Below are 25,253 nucleotides of genomic sequence, written 5' to 3'. Positions count from 1 at the left end.
AAAGGGACGGAACTGCCTGCCCACAAAGCCGGGCCTGGCCTCTAGGAGGGACACTGGCCTCCTGTCTCCCTGCCTGGAGGCTACGGGGTTTCTGACACCCTGTGTGGCTGGAGTCCACTTGGGCTGGGCCTCGGGCTCTTCAGCCTGTTCCTGTCCTCCGCCCCACCCCAGTCTTGCAGAAGAGTTGCCTCAGTCTTTACTCTGACGTTGGCTTGGGCAAATTCTTCACACTGCCACGGGCTTCCCTGAAACCCAGGCTTCCAATGGTGGCAGCATTTCTCCCTGCCCCAGAGCTGGACTTCTACCATCCCTGGGACTGGACATGCGCAGTTGTGTGTTAGGCTGCAGGGGTCCTGGGAAGGCAATTTCTGTATTGAGCCCGTAGGACAGGCCAGGAAGAATGACCCCTGGCCACGAGGATGTGGAAAGAGGGTTAACTTAGAGACATTAGCTGGAGTTCTTAATCCAACCCCTTCCCCGGCTGGCCCTTGATGTTTCCTGCATTGAGAGGAGGCTTAGTGACTCAGGAGGTCAAAGGGTGTCCTGCATGCTCTAGCCTCCCCCGATCCCACAGAATCAGAGTGTTGGAAGGAAGGGCCTTCAAAAGGCAGGTGCTGCTGGATGTGGTGGTACAAGACTGTAACCTCAGCACTCGGGAAGCTGAGGCAGGAAGATCACCACAAGTTCAAGCCCAGCCTGGGCTAAGTTCAAAAACAATGTAGACTACGTAGCAAGACCCTGTCTCGAAACAACAAAACATGGGCCGAGGATTTAGCTCAGTGGTGCTGCACCTGCCTCACCAGCACAAGCTCCTGAGTTTGATCCCTGGTACCACACACACATACAAAATAAATAAAACAAATAAAGCAAAAACACATCAGGAATTCCCAAAGCAACCCTGGTCCTTCCATTTGCACACCCTCAGCAACGGGGAGCTCACTACCTTACACAGCAGACTGTTCCAGGATTGGACAGCTCTGCTGTTCTTGCTGAGCTCCAGGCCCATCTCCACATGCATCATCCCACATCCTCTGCATCTCAAAAGCACCTCAAAGTCAGCCTGTCTGCCCTGAGCAGGAAATCACCCCTCCCTCCCACACTTTTATCTTATCTTGGTACTGACTTCCCAGCCCCCACAGTCTGTCCCAGACCCTCACTGTCTGCCCTTCCCAATACTGCTCCAACCCACCCCTGTTCCTGCCCCTCTGTCATCCATAGGCATCCAGGGAGCCCTTTTACCATCTCACCCTCTTCCCGATTAACACTCTTCAGTAACTACCCCAGCTCTCAGGCCAGACAAATCTTGCCTATGTGGCCCATGTGGCCCTGGGGGCAGCCCTTACCACACTTTCTAGCTGCAGTGCTCACCTACCCTCACTTTTTGGTATGCCTCCTCTCCCTGCCTTTTTCTGAGCTATAGAGGGAGGGACCACAGAGCTCTGTGCTTCTGTCAAAGCAGGGAGCAAACAGACCCTCAGGCCCTGTCTCATGGCCCTGGCAAGCTGTGATCCGGCGCCAAGTCCGATGCACAAAGGAAGCTATGGAGGGAGGGAGAAACCAGTTCCTGGGTTCCCCTCTGCACCCTTCCAGCGCATAGGCCCAGAGCAGCTGGGTGAGCCTGGGCGGGTGGGTGTAGGCTGGATGTCTGGGCTTCCTCCGGTTGGAGTCCACCCTGGCAAGCTGCCTGCACCTCGGGCCTGTGGCCCTACACTGGCTGTCCCTCGAACAAACCTCTTCTGTGGGGTTGGCCCTCCTCTGTGGTCCCAGGGAGCCAGAACTGAGGAGCCGGTCCTGCCTCTGAGCCTCTGCTCCTGACTGGTAGGCCCTCCCTCCCCACCCCCTAGGCTGAGCCCAGTCCGAAGCCCGCCTCACACTGGGACTGTGGGGACCAGGCCTAGAGGGCAGACCTAAGAGTAAGCAATTCTATTCTAGTGTGGACTTGAGACACCAGCCCCCAGCCCTGCCCACACCAGGAGGCTTGATCTCCAGTATTAAATCAACATAACTGCTCCAGTAGATGGGATCAGGTACTGCCCAGCATCTGGCATTGGTATTGGGACACTGGCAGAGGGGCAGAAGCTTTGTCTGCCTGCCGTGGTCACATCCACAGGCACCTGCTCTTATTTAGCATTGGACTCAGGGTTAGAAGGCCAGATCCTCCCTCTTGTGGGAAGCCCTGTCTGGGCTTCACAAGGAGAGGCATGGGGAGCCCAGGACACGTGGCTGCTTGCTCACTGGTACACTTGACATGGCCAGCTGGGCAGGGGCTGTGCCAGCCCTCGGTGCAGGTGGAGGAGGAGGCCTTGCAGCATCTCCAGACAGACAGACATGGCCTTCGCCTGGCCACAGAAAACATCACCTTGCCAGCCAAAGTGTTCATCTGCATGATGCCTCTTTTGGCTCTCTCTCTCTCTCTCTCTCTCTCTTTTTTGAGACAGGGTCTCCCTGTGTAGTTGAAACTGACCTGGAGCTCACTATGTAGCTCAGGGTGGTCTCGAACTCACAGTGATCCTCCTGCCTCAGTCTTCCGCGTGCTGGGATTACAAGCGTGAGGCACCACGCCCGGCGGAAGTGGGTTTTCATAGGCTCATAGACTAATCACTAAATGACCTTTTCCCTGAAGCACCTGGCCCAGTGCGTGCGTGTTACACAGTGCTCACTGTGCATGGCTATGATTATTGGTCATTTTGTCAGTGCTTCCTGGTCTCTGTGGCACTCACCTCTGTTATTTCATCTGGTCTCCACATCCCGTAGGAGGGTGGCAGGGGGACAGCAACCCCACTTTGCAGATTCCCAGTCACAGTGTGCAGAGCAGAGCTCACCTGGCCTCTCCCTCTTGTTCCTACACCACGACTTGGACCTGGCCCATGTAGGACGGGGCCAGGTGGATCCAGGTCCCTTTAAGGGCCCTCAGGCTGGGACATGGGGGAGGGAGTGGCCCCTAAACCCATGGCCGGCTGGGACTGCATTCTCTGGGGGAGCGAGTGGCCGCCTGGCATTTTCCCTTTGATACTGATACAGGCATTTTAATAGCTTCGACCCATCAGGCGGGTGATGTTTCAACTCTGGCCATGCAGGGCATTCCAGGAGGCCCTGGCTGCCAGCAGGGGAGCAGCAGGAAGGTTTCTGCTCTCAGAGTAGCAAGGGGTCCATGCAGGGGCTGGGAAGGCTCCCACCTACTCCCGAGCCTCAGCCTGGAGACTTCTAACGGGGCTGTCACACTCATGCACTTAAGGGGGCCAGGTCGCTGCATAAGCAGGTGAAGCCAGCTGGGGAAGAGTCCCATGGTTCCATCTAGAAGGGGTCAGCCTCCACAGAGCACCACCTGGCCCACAGCTGCCAACCCTCCCATGCTGCAAGATGCACCCGAAGTCAGAGCTTAATGTGACATCACCTGATTTGTAAACAACCAGTACTTACTGAGCACCTGCCACATGCCGGGCCCTGTTCTAGGTACTGGAGATATGGCAGAGAATAAATCAGAGCAATGTATCCATGTTCTTGTGGAATTTACCTTCTAACAATAGAGGGAGACACTAAGTAAGATAAATGTGCAAAATATACAAATAAATAAACAAGGAGAAATGAATCAGGGAAGGGAACTGGAAGTATAGGGGTAGGACATGCAAAGCAAGGAAGGCCTCATTAGGAGCACGCCACATAGACAGCTAGGAAAGGATAGCATAGGAGGATGAACCAGTAAGTGCAAAGGCCCTGAGGCAGGAGAAAGCCTGGTAGGTGCAAAGCAAGAGGCCTGCATGATCACCTTGGCTGCTGTGTTGAGAACTGGCCATGGGGGAAGGGACAGAAGCAGAGCGACCTATTGGAAGGTTATCACGGTAATTGGGCCAACTGGTCCTGGTGGAGGTGTCCAGAAGGGGCTGATGATGGTGTATCTGGAAGATAAAGAATAGGAGCAGGTCATTGAATGAGTGTGGGTGAGAGAGAAAGAGGCATCGACGACAACTCTGAGCACCAGGTGGGATGCAAGTGCCGTTCATTCCCTGTGATGGGAAAGCTCGTGGCAGGGGTTCCGGGGAGGGGACAGAAGATCAGGAGCTCGGTTTTGCAGTGCTAATTCTGAGATGCCCAGGAGCTGACACATCCGGCAGCCACGAACTTGTGCACTGGGGTTCTGCAGGGAGGCTTAGGTTCCCTGAAGCCCGAACACCATGCCTAGTCCCTGAGGGAGCCAGGGTCTAGTGGTAAGAGGTAAGGGCCCTGGATGGTGGCCCACAAGATTTAGGTGTCAGAGAGACAAGAAGGAGCCAGTGAAGAGGACCCGGGCAACAGTGGGGGTGACCAGTAGAAGATGGAGAGAGCCTCCTGGGAGCCAAGCGCTGGAAGGGAGCAAGCAAACACTGCCCACGGGACTGTCACCGCCCTGGCACCTCATAGGCTGCTGTGTGCCCCCAGGAGAGCCCTGTGCAGGGCCGAGTGTAGTAGGGGCAGCCTAGGGGACGCCATCACCGGGACTTTTTCTAGGAAGACAGCTAAACACCCTTAAGAGAAGCTGTTTCTTTTCTCCTTCACAGTGAGAGGAAGAGCGGCGTGTTGGCACTGTGATTCCGTCGGGGAGGACAAACGGCAGCACCAGCAGGCTGGCAGCCCAATTTTGTCAACCTTTCTATGGCAATGTGGCCACACTGATTTGTTTTCAAATTATCCGTGGCTGCTTTCATTTACGACCAGACGTTTGAGCAGTTGTGACAGGGGACGTGAGGGCTCACACAGGCGAAAAAACTGCCAGGACCCTTGACAGAAGCTGCCTGTGGCTCCTGGTGTACAGGGCCTATGCAGAGAAGGAAGCTGACCAGGCGGCTGTGGTCCCTTCACAGGCAGGATGGAGAGATCGGGGCAGAGGGAGGAGTTGGCTTGGGCAGGGAGCACAGATGGGAGGGAGGGAGGCCCAAGGGCGCTCAGGGTCACAGACACAGATGGGAGGTCTGGTTGGTGGCTGGAGCCACCATGTGCACATCTGTTAGCTGCTGCTGGATGAGCCACTGCCAGTCACAACCTGTGGCAAGACTGTTGGAAACTTCGCTGGCCGTGGCCTGTGGGTCACTGACTAGCTCCATCCCTTCGAGGCCTGTGCCACATGCCCACGGGGCACAGTCCTACAGGTCGCTGGTGGGAAGGGGCGTGGAAATAGACTCCTGAAGTCTCTTCCTGCGAAGTGGCATTCATGAGCGTGACTCAGACCTGGGGGTCAGAGACTCTTCACCAGACTCTGTCCCGGGGGTCACTGTCCAGTGGCCATTCTGGCCTTGACACCCAGGTGCCTTACAGCTGGCTGCCACTTTCCCCTTCCTAAGTCATGGGATGTTCCTACTCTTCCTATCTCTTTGACCTCACGCCCCATCCCACCTCTTCTGACCCTGTGCCACCTCACCGTGGACATCCGTACTCACCTTCTCCAGCTGGACAAGACGGACTTGGCCTCAGAGGCCCAAGTGCACAGTTCAGATCCACCATGCACTGGCTGTGTCACTCAACTTGAGTCTGTTTCCTTGAGTAGCTACTGAGGTCACTGTTAAGCCTCCCTTAGAATTTAGTTATGAGAGGTAGATGTGCTTCTCCCTATTGAAGTGCTCAGCTCAGGGCAGGGGAACTCAGCAGACACTAGTTTGCTCTGAATCTTCTTGAAGCTTTCTGACCTGACCTCCCCTCTCTACTACCCAACATCGGCTCCACGACGTTTCCCACCGGACTTTCTCTTCTTCTCCTGTGGCCCATCCTGAGGGGCAAAATGGCTCAGCACTGAGAAAGCAAATGCTAGGCAAACGTGTATGGTCTGCCTGACCTCCCAACCAGCCAACACTGTCTAGTGGGATGGCAGCCTCCAATACAGCCACATTTTGCCAGCCAAGACTGCAGGGCCATGTGGCAGGATCTTCTCGTTTTTCAAGAGAAACTGGAAATGCAAATCTACACAGGAAACCACCCACTGCAAAATATTGGCAGTGGCCTCCATAGCAGTTTTTCAAATCTGTGGTGAAATCAGACGAACTACACTAAGGGTCAATTTGGCTCTGTGGCTGCCAGCATCAGGGTGTGGGTTCCAGTCCCGGCTCCATCCTTTACTTCCCTGTGACCTGGGTTGGTGACAATCTCCCCTCTGCCCAGGGCCCTTGCCAGTAACATGAGTGTGGTCGTGGCTGGTGCTCCTTGAGAGCTTCCAAGGTATGGGACACATGTGTTGACCTTTCCGGTCCTCTCAGTAATACAGGAGGCTGGGGCTGCGATGGCCAGGATCTAGGAGTCGTGTGAGCCTGGCAGTCTGGCTCTGTGATAGTGGGGCCGCCTCACTGTGAGGAGAAGCAGGAATCCTCACATAAGACACTAGGCATGCTGCCCCTGGTGGAGCTGTCCTCCAGGGTGTGGGCACCTGCGGGCATCCTGCTGTGCATTGCATGGACTTGTTCACTTACCACCATGCACGTGGCATTCCTGGGGAGTAGGGGGTGTCTTCCTTCTTCCAGACTGGCACAGCGACCTCAAGTTGTCGAGGAAGAGGTCTGTGGAGGGGGGGCCAAGGGCCTTCAAGCCCCCAGCCTCGCCCACCTGCCTGTGCCGGCTTTATGAGGGACACCAGAGGAACAAAAGGCACTGCCCTGCCCCAGGCCCATCGGGAGACGCATCCAAGAAGAGAAACAATTAGCAGGGAGCTGAGAAAAGCCTGACATTGTGCATATGAGCATGGGGTGCAGGAGGTTTATAGGGTCCTGGGGTTGGGGTTAAGAGCTTGTTGAAGACATCAGACCCTGAGATTCCTGAGATAGGCCTTCTTCTCGGCTTAGCCGTTTACCAACATTCTTCCATTCAGGAGCGGTGCCCCTGCCCCTCCCCACCAGCTTGCAGATGCTTCCTAGGGCCTGGTGATTACAAACTCTAGGTGACTTCTCTCTCTCTCTCCTTGCACAGAAATGGCGACTCCATTCGCGGAGGCGCCGGGAGGCCCCAAAGATGTCTCCAGGATGTAACTGCCCACCAGGTAAGGAGCTCTGTGAACTGTGAGGTCAGTGTCCCTAGGACAGGGAGCAAATACTGGAAGTCCTTCCGAGTGGTCATGCTGACTTCACAGGCCACCTGGGTCATTGCTTCTCATTTGAAAGATGGGGGAGTGGCAGCGTCTGTGATGATTACCTTCTGTCTGCTCACTGATGGGCCCACCTGTCACCTATCCATCCAACTATCCATCCGTCCATCCACCAAGCACGCATTCGTTCACCCCCATTGATTCATCTCCTCTTCTATGGCCCGACACTCTGTGAACCAGGTTGCAATAGAATCAGTTAAGATGATGGATGGGGCCATGTCTTAAAAACCACGATGTACTACGCAGAGCCCGAGGGAAGATCAGCTTCACCGGAGTGGGGACCCCACTCTATGTCCACTGTTGTGCCTGCAGCTCCTGACACGTGGTGCACAAAATGTTTGTTACCCGAGTGAACGAGGGCCCCCATTCTTGTGAGGCTTTGTTTGCCCTCACTGGGCGCCTTGGGGTGGCATGCCCAGTGTATGGTGTCTAAGCCACTCTTACACAACCACATATGCTCACACACAAGGTACCAGACACCTTAAAAATCGCCAGGTGAGGGATGGAATGAAATGAGTCAGTCTAATCTGGATTCAAATGCTATTCTTGCTATTCACTCACCCTGCCTGGGCAGATCCCTTGCCAAGGATGCCTATTCTAGTGTCTCTGGCCTGTTCTGTAATTGTGTCTTTGCATGTATTTAAAGCTGTGTGGGGCAGCTGCTCTGTGCCAGCTGCCATGCCGGGTGCTGAGTTCAAGTACAACATCCCAATGTTACACCACTGATATGGGGCAGCTCCTGGGAACTTTCCCAGGTTCCTGGCTGTGTGTGCTAAGCTGTGAGAACGACAGATGAACACAGCATCCTGTTCCTTCGAGTACCTAGAGTGAACTGTGCTCTTTTAGGGTGGGGAAGCAAGCCCTAAAAACAGGCTGGGGGAGACAAGGTAACATGTGAAAGTAATCACAGGGAGATTGGCCCTGCTCAGGCTCTCCGACAGTCCAGAGTACGGCCCTCTTGACCCCTCTGTGGGCAGGTGGCCGTGGCAGGGCACTCTGGCAGGACTGCCCTGGCCACAGGAGGCGGGGGACCTACGAACCCTCACACAGGGTCCCCAGGCCAGGAAAGGAGTCTGGCAGACGTTAAGCCTGCGGGAAGTGCAGGGACCACATTGGCTGGGTGTGAGTGAGCTGGAGTGGGAGTCGCAGAGCGGGGTACGCTGCGCTGGGAGACGTGAGAGCGAGAAGGGATGGAGCAGTGTGCAGCCAGAGAGGGGTCGTCGGGGTTAATTAACAGAGTATCCAGAAGCCCTGGGAAGCTCCTCACTCCCTCAGAGCCCGGGTAATTGGGCCCTGGGGTCTGGGCAGGCTTCCTGGAGAAGAATGTCAAGATTAATGAGATGAGGTGGAGAGGAGGGTGGAGTGGCAGGGCCTGGGCAGAGCAGCTGTAAGCGGCCTCATTTCCAGGGCTGCCCACAGTCAAGTCACTTTGTCTGTTGTCCTCCTAACTCTCAAGCAACTGCAGCTGATTAAGGGCAGGAAATTTGGAACTGCAGAAAATAAAGGTTTGGATTCCACCTTTGCATATATCATCTGTATGACCTTCAGAGGGGTTCTTAACCTCTCTGTACCCCAGTGACCTTGTCTGAAAAGCAGAGGTAATAGTCATCTTGCACATACGTGGTAAAGATTTAGTGAGATGATCTTGGTTGATCTGAATCATTAGCACTGTGTCTGAGCTACGCTAAGTGCTGTTACTACTATTATTTCCTCACCTGCTTCTTGTATGTCAAAGACGCCCAGAGAGCCTCATCAAACTCCATATCCTGATGTCCAGGGCATTGAGGGCTGCATGTTCATGGCCAGGCTGAGCCTTCTCCTTTCCCTGCCTGATCTGGGAAGTGGAGCAGCTGTCTGATGGCCTTCAGATGGCAGCAGGCCCTCTGTGGGGTGGGGAGGGGCAGCCGGGACTGTGCTGGGAAGGCACAGAGCAGAGACAGCAAGGGCTCCCATATCTGGCTCCCTGGGGGTTGGGAAGTCCAGCTGGGCAGTTTAATCAGAAGCACAGTTAAGAGCAGGACACTTCCCCCAAATCAAAGCAGAACTGGGTAACTCAAATGCCTTCCACCAGCTCTTCAGAGAGTCATGCTGAGGACTGGAAAGGTGTCAGGAGGGCATCTCATGTCTTTGATCTCAGAGTGCAGTACACCTGCTGGGTGGGCTCAGCCCTGCAGGGCCCCTGTGCCTGCCTTGCCTCCCTCTCCCCACAGCCTGAGGCATTGCACCCTGAAATAAGAAACCTCCTCTCAACATGGACTCTGAGCTGCTCTAAGTCCTAGTAGTTCTGTCACTGTCCTCAAGTGAATACCCACTGCGTGCTGCTTCATCCTAACAGGGACTGTCCTCAGAACACTGACAAGAGATAGAGTTCTCACATCCTGAAATGCCGCCATCCTTGGGTGTGTGAGTAAAACCCCTCTCTCCTCTCATCTGTGCCGTGCAGCTCTGATTCTTGCTGTAGGGTCAGTTTACAAGTATTTTATGGTGTTTGCAGGACTCATGCTATTGTAAAGTGTCACTTGCAAATGCAAACTGTTACCTTGGTCTCGCCAGCGCTTAATATTGTGTCCCATACATAGTAGATGCTCAATGTATATTCAACAAATTCAGTAATCATTCCTGATGATTATTCTTTCTTGTGATCTCCATCTGCCACCTGATTGCTGTGGATGCCTTCCTTTCTGTCCCACCCCCAGTCTTGCCTGATGCTAGAAACACCACCACAGGACACAATAAATAAACACATTCTTCCTTCTCATGGTGGCCCTTGGGGTCAGGGTCTACTGCCCCAAGCCCGGGCCTGCCCTGTTTGCCTCTGTGGCCAGTTCTCCAAGCCCTGTGGTGGGTGTGTTCTTCCTTGGGCGGTACTTAGAGAGCTTGGGACACATAATCATGGGCAGAGAACCTACCTTCTTCCCTTCCTGGTCTGACCTTGCCAGCATCCTACTGGGATCCTCCCTGTCCTAAAATAGCCCTCTATTGGCTCAGACCTGGCTATATCCTGCTTCTGGGCTACACGTGTTATTTGCCGGGGCAGTGACGGGCTCTCAGGCCACAGATGAGATGCCAGAGGTCAAGCCTCAGTTGGGAGGGACACTCGGCCAAGAGTTCAGAGGAATAGGTGTGGACCATTTGCAAAGCTGCAGTCATTCTGGTGGGATGGGAGAAGGGCCTTGGGAAAAGATGTACATACCGTGGGACTTCCTGGGCCACTCGAGATGAATACAAAGATCAGGGAAATTCACCCATTCTTGAGTCCCATTCTAATTAACAAAGGAAGAGGAGGACAATATAGGTTCCAGCTAGCAAGGAAGCAGCTCCTTCAGGTCCACCTCACCAGGGCTGGGTGGAGTGGCCAGTCCCATATCCAGGCTGGGGCTAGTGGCCTGTGACACGGAACAGTGTCACACACAGAAGAAACCATGACTAGTCACCTCATGACCTGGGCCTCATCTGTAAGGGAAAGGGCAGATCAGGGTCACACTTGACTGCCTGGCTGGAAGCCTGGGCTGCCACAACAGCAAGAACTAGTAGAGTCAGCTCTGCCTATTGGTGACATCCATCACTGGCCCTTGTGTGGAGGAGGGATGGTGGGGAGGGAAGACGCTGTTGGTCGGGCATGTGGGAGAGGTTGTGACCATGCCTAAGTTGAGAATGCTGGTGACAGGTGTGTGTCAAGTGTCCGAGCCCCGAGGAGCTTGGGACCCTAGGAGAGCTTCACCGAGGAGGTGGCACTGAGGCCAGTCACAAGGAAGCAGGTGGGAGGATATACAGTTAGAGAACAGGCTCAGCTGCCACCGTACCAAAGGCTCCCAAATACAGGTACTTAAAACAGAAGTTCAGGTGTCTCTCACTTAGCGGGCCAAACGGGCATGGTCCAGGGCTGGGAAGTGGCCCTATCACCTTCATCTCGCGGCAGTCATCTCTGGGCCCCTCATCATCTCTCAGCTAGCAAAAGGGAGGAAGGCACTAGGGCAGTGTATGCTCAAATCCTCAAGAGCAGAATGTGAAAAAAAAATGTCTCCTTCACCTCTGCTCACAACCCATCAGCCGGCACTTAGCAGTCTGCTTACTCAGGTCCGGGGGAGGCAAAACAGTGCTTTTCGCTGGTGGCTTCACGTCCAGGATGCACTTTGTTACTGTGGGAGGTGGGAGAACAGATATCTAGGAAAGGCCAGCTCTCCACACAGAGACCTTTACAGGGACTGTCAAAGGCAAAGCTTGCAGGGCTGGAAACAAGGCAGGAATATTTGGGGAGATGACAAGCAGGCATCTGGAGCACAGCACAGTATGGTGAAGGGAAATGGATAGGCAAGGATGAGAATGGAAAGAGATGTCAAGACTGCAAAGAATCAGGATGGTTTAACTCTCGGTTCAATGGTTTCCACGCTGAGGGTGATTGATTGGTAATGGCTGCCTGGAGAGCTGTGCTGAGTCAGCTTCTGAGGGTATCAGGCTCAGCAGGAAGTGTGGTAATCACTTAATCATGTCCGCCATGGGTGCAGGAGCTTGAACAGCAGGGCCTGTGCCTTGGCTGTGTTACCCTCACAGGATATAATGTGGTGTCAGAGAAGGTTTTTGGGGGCAGGGTGATGTGGAGGATACGTCAGAGGGCAGAACAGCCCCTTCTGGCAACGAAAGTCAGCGGTCCTATGAACAGGACTTAGTTTTCTCTTGAGCTCCTGTCTATGTTCAGGTTGGAGCAGCTTCTCCAGCCTTGGTCATTTCCCCTTGTGGTGAGAGCTGCTGCCTACAGATCCTGAATCCTCTCCTTTGGCCATCTTTGCTCTGTTTTCCCTGGCACCAGATTTCATCCCCTCATCCCTACCCCAGCCCATGACATTTACACGGGCAGAGCCTGTGGCCAGGGCTTTGGTCTCACTTCAGGCTCCTCTCGCCTCCCTGTGCTTCCGCAGAGCAAACCCACAGCCACACCCCGCTCTTTGTGGCCCTCCTCATTTCAGACTCAGCTAACCCAGAAAAGGGAGACTTCAGACCGCAGTGTCCCTTGGTGCCATTAACAAAGAAGAGGATCACAGAGCTGATGGTTATTTCAGGGAGAACGTTTCAACTGAAGAAATACTGTTTTCAGGCAGCTCAGAAACCCTGCTTGACATGCAAATAATTGATGGATTACCTCTGAGTCATCCCTGGCTATTCCTTAAAGCAAGTCCCCAAGGGCCACCTGGTAAGGGACCCTACTGTTTGATCGCTCTTGTCACTGGTGCTCAGACACTCCCTTGTTCTGCGGCCAGGAGGGTATCTCACGTGCTGTGAGGGCCTCAGCCCTCCCCTCCCCAGCTCTCCCCTCCCCAGCTCTCCTGACTGCTGTCCTTGTCAGAACCCATCTGCCTTCTCTGCAGCCAGGCTCAGCCCTGCAGCAGCACGATCAGAGCCTCCCTCACCCCCAGGCTGTCTTCGTTCCCCTGGATGTTGGGATGTCTTCAGTTCCACTCTGCTCCAAAACCACCCATGGCTCCCTTGTGCTCTTACTCACCCCTACCACAGTAATAGGCCTACTTTCTCTCTCTCTAGCCTGATCTCTTGCCATCTCCTGACATCTTCCTTATCTCATGGTAAAACTAGGCTGCTCATGGCTGGACTGAACCATGTCCCCCATGCATTCATGCCCTGCCCTGCTGACATTTTTGTTCTCAATTTCTATCTGTTGAACTCTTAAACCCTCCACCCCTGTGACGTTGTCCCTGCAGCACCTCCCATCCAGCTCCAAAAATAAGACTGGGTGTTAAATTAACTTTTGCCCCAAAAGACTAATAGGGCATATTTTTAGGAGATGTCTTATTTGTTCTACATTTGTTCTTATGCAACACTCTACATTGACTTAGTCAAAAATCCTCCCCAAACCCCAAATTCCAGCCTGAATTTCTTGTGACTCCCTTTCTCATAGAACTGTTGGCTTCAATCTCTCAAGTCCAGCGATAGAGTTCTCTTTAAATAAGCTCTTCTTATCCATTATCCTACTTATGGTACATTGACAACCCAGCTGTCAGTGATTTTATCCCATGAATTCTGCACCCAAGTCATGGTCTGGGCTTCACAGGGTTTCCACTAAATCAAGTGTTAATTGAAGGCTTATGAGACAGGAGCGGCAACAAAAACGATGACAGTTAAGAACAATGGTCCACACAAAAGTGACTAAAAATTGCAGTGACAAAAATTTCAGAAAATGTTCATGTCACATGTGCGCCTTAAGCACATCTGTTATGACACATTACATATCAAAGATTCATATTAGACACAGCCACGTCCACTTGCTAGCAAGGGCACAGGTTATCCGTGTGCTGTGTCCGTGCTCCGACCGGTCATTCAGCAGTATGTCTCAAGTTAATCTGTTTAGATAGATGTTTACCTCTCATCCAAAGGCTCCCACTTGGGTATTTACAAATGATTACTTATAATTTATATGATCATTTATTGTAACTATTACAGTCAATGATACCTATTTACATTTAATTATATATTAATATTATTTTAGAACTCAGTACATCTGTTGTGTGTTACAATTGCCATACTAAATGTATCCATCTGGCTGACCATCTTAGCCGGGGGGCTTATTTTGGGGTAGTGTTTGTATTACAAGCACCCTGAAAACAATCATGCTAGGGCTTATTTTCAGTTAGGCCTTATTTTGGAGGCAATGCAGCACTGTAGCCCTGTCCTTCAGTTCTCCTCTTTGGCAATATGCTGCAGAGTGCCTGGTGTGTGCTCAGTGTATAATGCAGGCAAGACCCTTACCGGGATGAATAATTTGACTCAAATGAAGAATGCAAGCAGACCAAGGTGCAGATACCTGCGAAGGCTTCCCTGCAGCCAGGACCATAACCACATGATGTAGATCCTGTTGGCTACACTCACCAGGAGACTGTGGTGGGAACAGCCTTTGTGGTCTGCAGCCATGGAGAGCTCCCCTGTGCCCCTGCACACCACACTGGGCAGGGTCCTTGATGTCCCCACCTGGATGTCTCATGGGCCATCCATTGTCACAGGGCACATGCCCAAAGCTGGCATCTCTCCCACACCTGGGCCTCTGCAACTTGCCCCATCTCATCCAGCACCTAAACGTCCCTAGTACAATCTTTTCCCCACCTCCCATGAACCACAAGTCCTGTCAATGTCACTTTGTCGATTCCTTGTCGCTACAGTCTCCATCCTGATTCAAGATGCTCCCATGACTCCCTTATGGGCCACCAGAATGCCTTAGCTGGCTCCTCCCTTCACTTCTTCACATATAAGCCAGAATAGTATTTATAAATAAATGCACAGCCCTAGTTCACCTGGCGCTTGAACGCTTCCCATCGCCCTTAGGATAGACACTCAAGTGCCCAGCTCCTCCCAGTACCCTTTCCACTTTCCCAGCAGGCTGTGTGGTGGTGCCACCGGTGCTGCTGCTCATCTGACCACATTTGGCATGGCAAGGCAACAGGGGAAGGGAGCCCTGGCCATCCTGGGTCAGGGATGTTATGCTTTAGAGATGGGACAGCCATTGATAAAGTCCAGACCTGAAGCCCCAAACCAGGCTGCTCCTTGACCCTTTGTAGCCCCTTCTCAGCACCACTAGCTCCAGAAGGGAGTTCACTCGTGTTACCTTGGAGAAGGTGCTACACCCAAAGAAGCCCCCAGTGCAGCTCCTGCCCTCCTGCTCCTCAAAGGAAGGAGGATGAGGTAACTGGCATAGGAAGAGCCAAAGCAACCACAGCAGCCAGGAGGCCAGGTGCTGCCCAGCTGCCTGCTAAGAGCTCAGCCATCTGCCCCTAGAAGCCCTTTGTGCTCCAGGCCCTCGCTCAGTGCTTGAGGCCCACACGGGGAGTTCTCCTAAGCTAATTTCGTCCCATTTCCTTCCAAAAGCACTTCCAGATCCCCAGCCCTCCTGGACACCACCGATAATGTGTTTCTCCTAGATCAGCTCTGATAACACCCACCCAGGTGGTCGTGGAGTCTAGTAGGGAAATACAAATAAGGAAATGGAAGGTTCCGGAAAGGCCAGAAGAACCTGGCTAGGAATCAGTTTCAGAGCCCAAGGGACAGAGCCCAGGACCAAGCAATTCCTCGGACGAAATGCATTCTGTGGAGGGAAAAAAGCACAGTACCTACTGTGTAATTTATTCATACAAAGTTAAAAACATACAAAACAACCCAACACATTATTAGGGAATAGATGCACTAGTCGTAAACATCTAAAGAAACATGGCAGCGGTAACACCAGATTCAGTGGGGAGAAAGAACAAAAAGGAGACCAAAGTTCAAAGGGGAGTCTGGTGAATCAGTAGCTGTTTAGCTAGGTGGTGAGCATGCTAGGTCTATTATATGTTTTCAGAAAATCTTTGAATCGTAATTCATGTTATCAAATCCACCCACTTAATGTGCACAATTCAACAGTTTTTCATATAGTCATGGCGTACCATATCTCCACAATCAATTTTAGGTTTTCATTAGCCCCAAAAGAGACCCTAAACTTTTTAGCAGTGAGCCCTGTTTCTCCTCAACCCCCAGCCCTGGTCTACTCCACATCTCTTTTCTGTCCCTAAGGATTTAGAGTAATTTTTTCAAGGTTTATTCATGTTGTAGCATGTGTCAGTATTTCTTTCATTTATGTATTTTTTTGGCAGTGCTGGGGATTAGAACCCAGGCCCTCATACATGCTAGGCAAGCACGCTACCACTGAGCTACATCCCAAGCTCCTTTATTGCCAAATAATACTTTGTTTTTACGCTTCTCTGAATATCTGAAATACTTCAAGGTGAAACAGTCTTTAATCACGAGTGTTGTGGTTGAGATCTAAAACGTTCCCCAAAGCCTCCTGTGTTCAGGGGTGGGGCTTTGGGAAGATGACTGGTATCACGCAGTGCTGTGCACATCAGGGGATTGATTTATCCGGGGTTAGGAGGTGGGTCCCTGGGGGAGTGACCTGGAAGGGTGCGTTCTTGTCCGTGGCCCCTGCCTTTCTCTCTCTCTGCTTCCTGGCTGCCCTGGGCTGAGCAGCTTTCCTCTGTCATGCCGTCCCATCATGCCATTTCTGCCTGGAGAGCCAGCCAACCCCTGGACTGAAACTGCAAGCCAAAATCAACCTTTTTTCCTTTAAATTATATATGTCAGGTGCTTTGTTTCAACATGAAAAAATAACCGATACAATGATTAGAAGATGCCATTGGATTAGAGGGTATTAATCCTTTGGGCCTGACTCTACTTGTCGTTCTCCACCAACAAAAATACTTCATTGCTTGGACCCTACCTCCTTCAGCCTTCTCTGGTGACAATGATGCCAGCCCTGGGAGGAACCAGCCTTGGGACAAACCTGCTTAGGCTTCACTCCAACACCTAATTCCCTGTGTGGTGTTGTGATGCTCCCTCGCCTAGCCTGCTCAGTGTTACCACCTGAGTCCCCCAGGCAGGGCTGCTGGGTCTATGTGCTGAGCTCTCTCAGAGTTAAGTTCCATCAGCTGTTTGGCCCCATGTAAGACAGCAGCGACCACATTTCCAGCCCTGGCTGCCCTGAGCACCAGTGCACCATGGGGAGGTGAGAATGGCTGGTGCCAGCCCGACAGAATAGAGGTTAGGTACGCGTTAAGTTGTTCAAGGGTGGCACAGGACCTGCTTGAATGTCTCAGACTACCTCACTGGACAGGACGATGGTCCTGGGCAGACACTTTGCTGTCTGTTGGAAGGGACAATCGCCTGCTTCAGTAACAGTGACACCCAGCTGACGTGCACTGCAAGAAGCAGGCTAACCCGGTAATTGCAGGTGTGGGCTCAGATTTCCAACAACTCCAGATTCAAATCCCAATTCTACTTCCACCTCAGTCCTGGACTATGGGTGAGTCCTCCCCTGACCACACGTAAGTGGGGATGTGACAAGGCATACCTATTAGCGGCTGGGTGCCTGACACACACTGGGCTGTGGTTTTCAGCTATGATGATGATGATGATGATGATGGTGTGAGTGGCTGGAAAAGGGCCTCTGGTAATGTGGGGCCATGAACAGAGCTTGTAGGCCTTGCCCAGTTCTGTGCAGGGTTCTAGGAGGCAATGCCCCCTTTGACTGAGTACAGTTGAGAAGCAGGGTATAGGGTACCCAAGGCATCAGCAAACCCCAACCTTACTCTGTGAGCTGCTGGAGGCCGAGCCACTCCAACACTGAAAAATTCCACATGCTGCTATTTCTAAGGTGCCGTAGGTACTATGCGAGATACAAAGTGGTTGAGACGCTTGCTGCCTTCCAGGATGGGACACAGCAATTGCCGTGGGATGAGGATACCTCATTTGAGTCCCAGCCCTCTGTGTCTAGCACTCCAATTCTGGAAAAGCCACTTCCTCTCTGAGCTTGTTTACTTATCTCTGGCATATAAGTAAGCATTTTACTGGAGTATTGTGAAAGTTCTTGATCAACTGTAGAGTACAAACAAAAGCTATTAGGGGAGGGAGGCAGACTTGACTACAACCCAGTTATCGAGTGAAGATGGACTGCTGAGTGTGCTGGGACATGAAGGAAGGGCAGCAGGCCATGGGGTTAATCACAAGTGGGTGCTGGTTCAAGGGAAGGTGGAGCTTACTGGCAGTATTTAAGGGCAGACCCTTGGAACCCTGCCTTGGGAGTAAACACTCATCCTGCCTTCACCCCACTCCATGCAGCCACCATGCGGACTGGGAACTGCTGACCTATGGACTTCTTAGAGGCCATATTCATGCCCTTTCCCCTAAGCCTCACCATGTCCTAGGAGGGAATGGACTACATCTGCAGCAGCTGTTGTGAACAGGCTTTTGCAGGAGCTCCATTGTATGCAGAACCCTTGGGACAGTCAGAGCAGAATACGGGACAGAGGCCAGGGGAGGGAACCTGGAGATAGCAGAAGCTGTCTGCCCCAGCTCCCTGGCGCATCTTGCCCTCCCACTGTGCCCCCGCAGGTGTGTGACACATTGCTCACTTGTCAATACCTTTTGCTTAGACCCTGCCCCTTGAAGTTGGAAACTAAAGCCAGAGGAACCCACCCACTCACCCCAACTCAGCAGGAACGGGACACGTGGTCAGACTCTTGGGCTGGGCATGTTGTGCTCTCGGGGCTCCAGGCCGCCTGTGCGCTACATCAGCAAGGGACCAGGCCTGCCAATGGGTACAGAGCTACTCCAGGCCAGGGCTCAGTGCCGTGGGATACAAGGTGATCAGACTTGGCCCCTCCTGTCCAGGGCTAGGGACATGCTAGACAGAGCAGAGGTGCTACCTGTGGGAAATGCAAGCACAGAAGGGATTACTCTTGAAGAGAGGAATCAGGAAAGGCTTTGTGCACAAAGTGGTATTTGAAGCAGGCTGAGGGCAAGAAAGTTTTCAGTAAGTGAAAATGTAGATAAAGGCATTTTAAAACTAGGAAATAATGTAATCAAAGAATAGAGGCCTGAAGGACTGTGATTTTGTTTTGTTCCCTCCTCTCCACTCTGGGAAATGAAGAATAATGCAGAATGGCTGTAGCAGGCTCACATGGAGCTCAGAGGAAGAGCTAACTAAGGCTGAAAAGAAAAATTGAGGTTGGGGTGGCAGGAAGGACAAGCCATGGAGATCGGCTTCAATTGGCTGGCAGTGAATTCCACGGAGGTTCCTCAGAAGGGAGGTGACAAGACCCAGCTGTGCACAGCTGCACAGAATGAGTGAGAGGCAAGGACGCTAGCCAGGAAGAGGCCATGCAATGGTCCTGCCGAGAGAAGTCAAGGGAAAGGGGGTGAGGTAGAGCAAGAGAGAGAGAGAGAGACATTGCAGAGAGAAAACTGACAAGTGCTTGTTACAAATAGACAAGGGAGGAGGTTGGCTGAGCCCAGGTAAGCAATGGTGATCATGGAGTACATATGATTAAGAGAGGACCTTGAACCTCACACTTTAAATATAGCATTGTTATATCCAGTCCAGCACCCTGTAGTGTAGGCCTTGCTCATCCCTATTTCAAAGAGCAAGAATCTGAGGTTCAGGGATATTAAGGGATCACTTAAGGTCCCAAGGTCCACAGTTAAGAGCCAGAGCCAGATCAGCCCAAAACTTAGAATGCTGCGCCTTTGCTCTCAGGTTGAAGAAGTTGAAGGGGGAGGTTAGAGAGGAAGGATGCAGAGCTCGACTTTAGAGGAGCTGAAGGTGGGGGCTGGGGATGCAGGAAGTGCTGAGGGCCCTGGAAGGGCTGGTCCTGGGGAGGGGTGAGAGGTCAGCTAAGATCCTGTGTCCTTAGAGAAGAAAGGACCTCGCTGTAGCCATCATCTGGGCAGCTGCCAGGACTTCAGCTTGGGCCAGGGAGCAGGCAGCGCACATCTCACAGGAGAGCCAGCTGGAAGCATCTAGACAGGAGACTTTCTGCTCCTCACTACCCAGGATTCATGGCCTCTCCAAAGCTAGCGCTGTTCTATGACACTTTGGAGTGACAATCGTCCCCTGTCTTCAATTGTCTTCAATGGAGGATGGCTTGATTTGGCCTTCACCAGCTCTTCCCTGAAGGGTCCCAGAGGAGTTTTCCACAGTTCCACAAAAGAAAGGTGGTAGAAGGGACTAGAAGATGTGGCTCACCATACATAGCCCACAGTTCTTTCCTGGAGCCACCCTAGCCATTCCTGTCCTTGTCGTAACCCAGCCGCTCACCTCCTGTGCTCTCCAGCAGCTTCTCGTTTGGCCATCACCATGGCTTGAGTAGTCTCTGCTGACAGTGGCGTGGTTGCCCCTGTGTACTTTGCCCCCTTCTTGAACACCCTCCAACATCTCTCTGAGGTTCAGGCTCTTGTTATTCCACTTCCCCAGTGAGGACCCTGGAGCCCAGAGTGCTTTGCTCAAGGTCATGGGATTAGGAAGTGACTGGGTCAGAACTGGAACCAACTTCCAAAGGCATCATTTGGTTTGTTTCACCTGAGGGCTACCCTGCTGGGGAAACAGGACTGGCCATCGCCATAAATTGCCCAAGGAGAGGGATGTCACATGAGGCTGGAAGACATTAACTAACAATGACCACGATAACATGTACTAAATGCTTACTGTGTGGCAGGTACTGTGATAAAACCTTTATGCCTCATAATTATTTTACATGCCAAGTACTATGGTGTTACCTCCACTTCATGGCAGAGGCCTCAGCAATGTTATGTAACATGGCTGAGACACAGGGCTGGTGCATGTGAGAGCCAGGATTTAAGCCCTAGTGATCTGACTTGGGTGAACCAAAGCAGTGTCAGAGTACAGACCACTGTCTCTCTTTGTCCACCTGGCTCCTCTCCTAATCCATCCATCCAACACTTGCTGAGTGCTGGCTCTGTGCCACATCTTGTCCTCAGGTGACAAGGGGGCTCCCAAGCCAGGAGAAGAGGTGCACAGGTAATGCAGTCACCACAGCAGAGACCAAGGGTAGAAGCCCTGGAACTCTATCCTCTAAGATCCAGCCCCAGCAAGGCTGGCAACAAGCAAGTCAGGGGCCAAGACAAGAACGTGGGTTCAGAACCACAGCTGACAGTGGCTTACGTGGCTGGTGTTTGCTATAAGATACCAGTACCAGGGTTAGAAATGACTCTCAGCTGCCCATGCTCCTTGACGAAAAGCAGGAAGAGCTTCCTGCAAGGAGCTGGGTGTTCCCAGGGAGGAGAGGAGTCAGGGCGGGGGCAGGGTGGGCCGGAAGAAGAGAGGATGGTAAGGGGTCTGAGGGGTCAGAGCCTCCGAGTGCTGATTGGCAGCAGGGCCCTGCCCGCTCATTCTTTCTGGCTCATTTCACATACTCATTTTCAGCCTGACACTTCATCCCACAGATCCCTCTGCCATCTGACTGTGTGTGGTAGGTAGGCCAGGCAAAGCATTGTGGGAATGTCCCCAACAGGCAGTGGACTGGTGATTAAGGAGTGAGATGGGCAAGTCTGGTGCACGCAGACCCTCAGCAGCCTGGTGCAGACCTCTGGGAGCCCCAGAGGAGCCTGGAATGAGAGGAAGTCTGTCCAACCCCAACTGGGGAGGAAACGCGACAAGCCAATCTGGCACTGAGCCACAGAAGAATGCCCAGCAGGCGGCATGTGTATAAGTGGATGCCAGCTCCCTACATAGTTATGTGACCTGTCACAGCACAGCCTGGCACACCGTGACAGGGCAGCAGGGCAGGGGCAGGGCCCAGACCTCCTGGGAGCAGGGGGTACAAGGCCCATTGGCATGGAGGGGGTCTCCTGGCCACAGGCTCTAGGACACCAGGGCCAGAGAGCTCGGGCACCTGCAGCTCCTCCTTGTTATCCTTCGGGCTGAGAACCTAGGTGTGCACCCTTCTGGATGATGGATTTCCTCTCCCTTGTGGTGCTCACATTCTGTGCAGGATGGCCACACCAGCATTTGTAGGGCCCTCCTGGCAGGCGGTTGTGAGTGGGGGCCTTCCATAGGACTCCACATACAGGTCCACATCACCCTGGCTATGCTGTCCTTTGATGACACTTAGAGCAGGGATGCGAGTGTGACATTTTGTTTTACTCAGGAAATGGGGATGAGTAAGGAGTAGGGGATTGGATTGAACATGTGCTGACTCAGATCTATGGAGAATTTTTAAAATCTCTATTATGTAATTGTTGAAGTCTTGCCCTCTTTTCTAAAGGAAAATGACTGTGTTCTGGATAACTGAGTTTCTTTCTGGTTAATTGAGGTTATGTTGTCTAATGTTCAACATATCTTGGGGTTTTTTTGTTTGTTTGTTTTTTGCAAATACATTTGTTTCCTCCTCACCAACTATGAATAAAAGAAAGAGAACTTGACTTTGGAAACATCTGTTCAATTCTAAAGAATCAAACTCCCAGCCTTTCTAATCATAATAGAAGCACCTGCCAACTCCTCCCCAACTTAGCTGGGGAAGAAGCAGGGACACTCCCAACACAATGCATTAAGAGAGTGAGGGTGAGGAGCATTTGAGCTGTGGGCAGTGTTGGTTTCATGGCTCCAAATGGTCCATCTGACCAGGCATAGGGGAGGGGGTTCCTGTCCCTATCCCAGTCATGCTGTGCTGGGATCCAAGGGGTGGAATTTGGACTGTGAACACCAAAGGGATGTCAGAGGCTGTCTCAGGCATGGCTGGGAAGCCACCAACCTTTCTCCGGAGGAAACCTTACATGCACTCCGACACACACTTCATGTCCCTGAGGCTGGGCTTGAGGGGCTGGGCCACTTGGATGCCCAGAGTGTGTCCCACTGGTGACTCCCTCCAGATGCCTCTGGAGACCCCAGAGGATATGAGCACGTTATAGAATCCACTGAGCTCATCCAAGCCCTTCCTTCTACAGTGCAAGAAAAAGAGGTCAAGGGGAGTGGGGAACTTGCTCCAACCCCACAGCCAGACAGAGATGAAAGCATGCACCAATCCAGCCAGGCTCTGTTCCCCCCAGTGGTCCTCAGAGCCGCAGTGGAGGTCACAAGGAGGAAGTGGGAGTTTGATAGGAATTGTGGTATCAGGGGCATGGAAGGGCCAGGCTCAGCCAACACCAGTAGCTGCAATGCCTCCCGACGCCAAGGGTTCCAGCCAAGCCAGGTATGTGGTTCCGGATTCCTCTCTCCATTAGATAGCCTGTCCTTCCTGACAGGTGCTACCTCTGATAAAGCAGAACAAAGGATGTTGCCACTTCCTTAAAGCCGATTGGCCCCTGAAGCCACCACCCACTACACAACTATTTCTAGAGGTGAAGTCACGTCCAATCTTCTATACTCCTCCCCTGGGGCATTTTCCCTCTGTCCATCTGCTTGCTTCTGCAGAGCACAGCAGACCCCCTGTAGAGTTAGCACCTGCCCTCGACTCTCATACTTCTTCAGCCTCCAAGCCCACCCACTGAGGGTGAATACCTAAGATGGCAGGATTATGTTTCTGCATAAAGACACACTTAAAGATTCTGCCAAAAAAAAAGGAATGGGTACAAAGATGGGACCAGATTTTATTATTCAGAGGAAGCTCAGGTTGGGGCCAATTTCTGATGTGCATTTTAGCAGCCTGATGGTGGGGCTGGATGTTACTCAGCTTTTGCCCACCTTACAACCCTCATGTGACATGAAGAATTCCTTTCCTGGTCTCAGTCGTAGGAAGCTCCCAGATCTCCCAGCCCTTCATTCCCACATCCTGGCCTTGCGGTCCTGCCAGCACTGCAGGCTGGGGTCCTAGGGATTGGTTACCACTGAGCACTCAGCCCACAGTGTCCTGGGAAGGGTTGAGGCCACCCCTGCTCCCATGCTTCCAGGCAGCCCCTTCCTCGTGTTGCAAGTGGCCTCAGGAGACTGCAGCAGCAATATCCTGCTGTCTTCCCTGCCTCACTGTGCCACAGCTGGACAGGCCTAGATAGGACCTAAGCTTTAGAGACAGCGGGCATAAGGCCCTTTCAACATCACCCAGCCATTCCTAGAAATGCCTGGACAACTAAGTAGCAGGATTGCTTGCCAGCTGAGTTCAGGGTCTGACTGGGTTACCAGAGATAAGAGTGTTAACCTCGCTGAGTGTCAGCGTTCACCTGTAAAATGGGGACAATGATGACATCGACCTCCTTGACCTGTCATGAGTGATAAATACATGCGTATAAAGTGCTCCATCCAGTGCCTGGCTCTGGGGAGGTGCCTAATAAATGTATGGAGCTGCTGTTGCTCAGCTCTCCTGAAGCCCAGCCCACTCTCCTTTTAATCACCCCCATTCCCCTCCTCCTGAGCCTCTATACCAGTGTCCTGAGGACCACCCCTTCCACAGAATCTGTTCCAACAGGAGCATCTCTAACTGCCTGCTGGCTGCAGTAAATGCAAGTTTCTGCACTGAGCCCTGTGGATACAGCCTCTGGGAAGGCCTTGGGTCTGTCTGGGAGATGTGGTTGGTCTGACTCCAGGCCCCAGCTCCATCTGTGAACTGGGGCTATGATGGCCCCTCTGAGTAGATGCAGGAGGCCTGCAAGTTCATGCCTGGCAAGCAGCTTTGCAAACTGAAGTGGATCGCTGCTTGCTGCAAAGGTGCCAGTTGTTATGTTTGTATTTACATGATAATGGATGAGACCTAACCAACCCCTGCCTTCTAGAAACCCACTCTCTGATTGGCTTCCTAGCAGCGTCCACAAGAAATATCTCACCAATTATATCCTACAGTTTGCATGCAGCAGCTGTGGTGTTAAGAAGCCTCCTTGAGGCAGGTGACCTCTTCATTCACTCACTCGACACATATTTCTGAGTGCCTGCCCTGCAGGCCCTGGGCTCGAGGGACAGACAGGTCTTTCCCTCTTAGAGCTTCCAGTCCAGCTGAAGAAACAGACAAAAGAAGCACATAAAGAAATAGACAAGCGGGCCTGGGATTTAGCTCAGAGGTTCTGCCACCTGCTTTGCAAGCGTAAGAACCCGAATTCAATCGCTGGTACCAAAAAAAATAAAGAAAGGAAGAACTAGACAATAGAACATCGTTGATAAGAATATAAATCAAGGGAATTGTTTTTATGATGGTCCCCCGTCTTTATCAGAATATAACTGACAAATTAAAAATTATTTATTAAAGGTTTACAGCTTGATCAAGGGGGGTTTTCAGCACAGCCTGGTGGGAGGCAGTCATACCAGGTTGGAGGTGGTCAGGGAAGGCTTCTGTGAGAAGGTGATGTTTGAATTGACAGTTGGAGCCGACTGTGCAGTCAATAAATGATTCAGGATGTAAGAAGTGGTTGGACTGTGCACGGTGTAGAGTAAGCCACTATTAAATAAGTTAAATAGGCTTAATTATTTAAAGGGGACAGGATATGAGCATTCCAGTCTGCAGGCACATCGACCAGTCAGGGACGAGCCTGGTGTGTCTGAAGAGAAAGAAGGCCAGAGTGGCTGAGGGAAATGGCTAAGAGCTGGAGAGGGGGTGAGGCCGGCCCTGGGGGGCCCTGTGGGACTCCGGCCTGTAGAATTTGTACAGTTCTCCCTCTGAGAGCCAGGATGGCCCTGCAACGCTTTAAGAAGGGGAACGCCAGGCTCTGAGTTCTGTGTTTCTTTCCTACGGTGAGGCCACAGAGGCGGGAGGACAGGCAGAGAGGGGAGTCGCCTGTTGTGGGTGCCCAGCTGAAAGGTACGGGGAAAGGTACGGGGACAGTGGATACTCAGGACACAGCAGGTCTCCCCTCTAGCTGGCTGTGGGGTGGGAGGCACGGGAAGCCAGCCCAGGGCCAGGGCTCTTGA

General features: G+C 52.4%; 1 protein-coding gene across 1 annotated transcript in view; it reads left to right on the top strand.

Moving 5' to 3' along the window:
• The window catches only part of Col13a1 (collagen type XIII alpha 1 chain), a 137,162-nt gene that overhangs the window by 8,274 nt on the left and 103,635 nt on the right, over positions 1–25,253 (top strand). Inside the window, exon 2 of the mRNA XM_033766335.1 lies at positions 6,925–6,994. Within this exon, the coding sequence (XP_033622226.1) occupies positions 6,925–6,994 (70 nt within the window). The remainder of the gene's footprint in view (positions 1–6,924; positions 6,995–25,253) is intronic.

This window comes from Fukomys damarensis, unplaced genomic scaffold (genome assembly GCF_012274545.1).
Source record: "Fukomys damarensis isolate Sample0158 unplaced genomic scaffold, DMR_v1.0_HiC HiC_scaffold_20, whole genome shotgun sequence".
Lineage (NCBI taxonomy): Eukaryota > Metazoa > Chordata > Mammalia > Rodentia > Bathyergidae > Fukomys > Fukomys damarensis.
The sequence above is the reverse complement of the archived record's forward strand: the minus strand, read 5'-3'. Positions and strand labels throughout refer to the sequence as shown.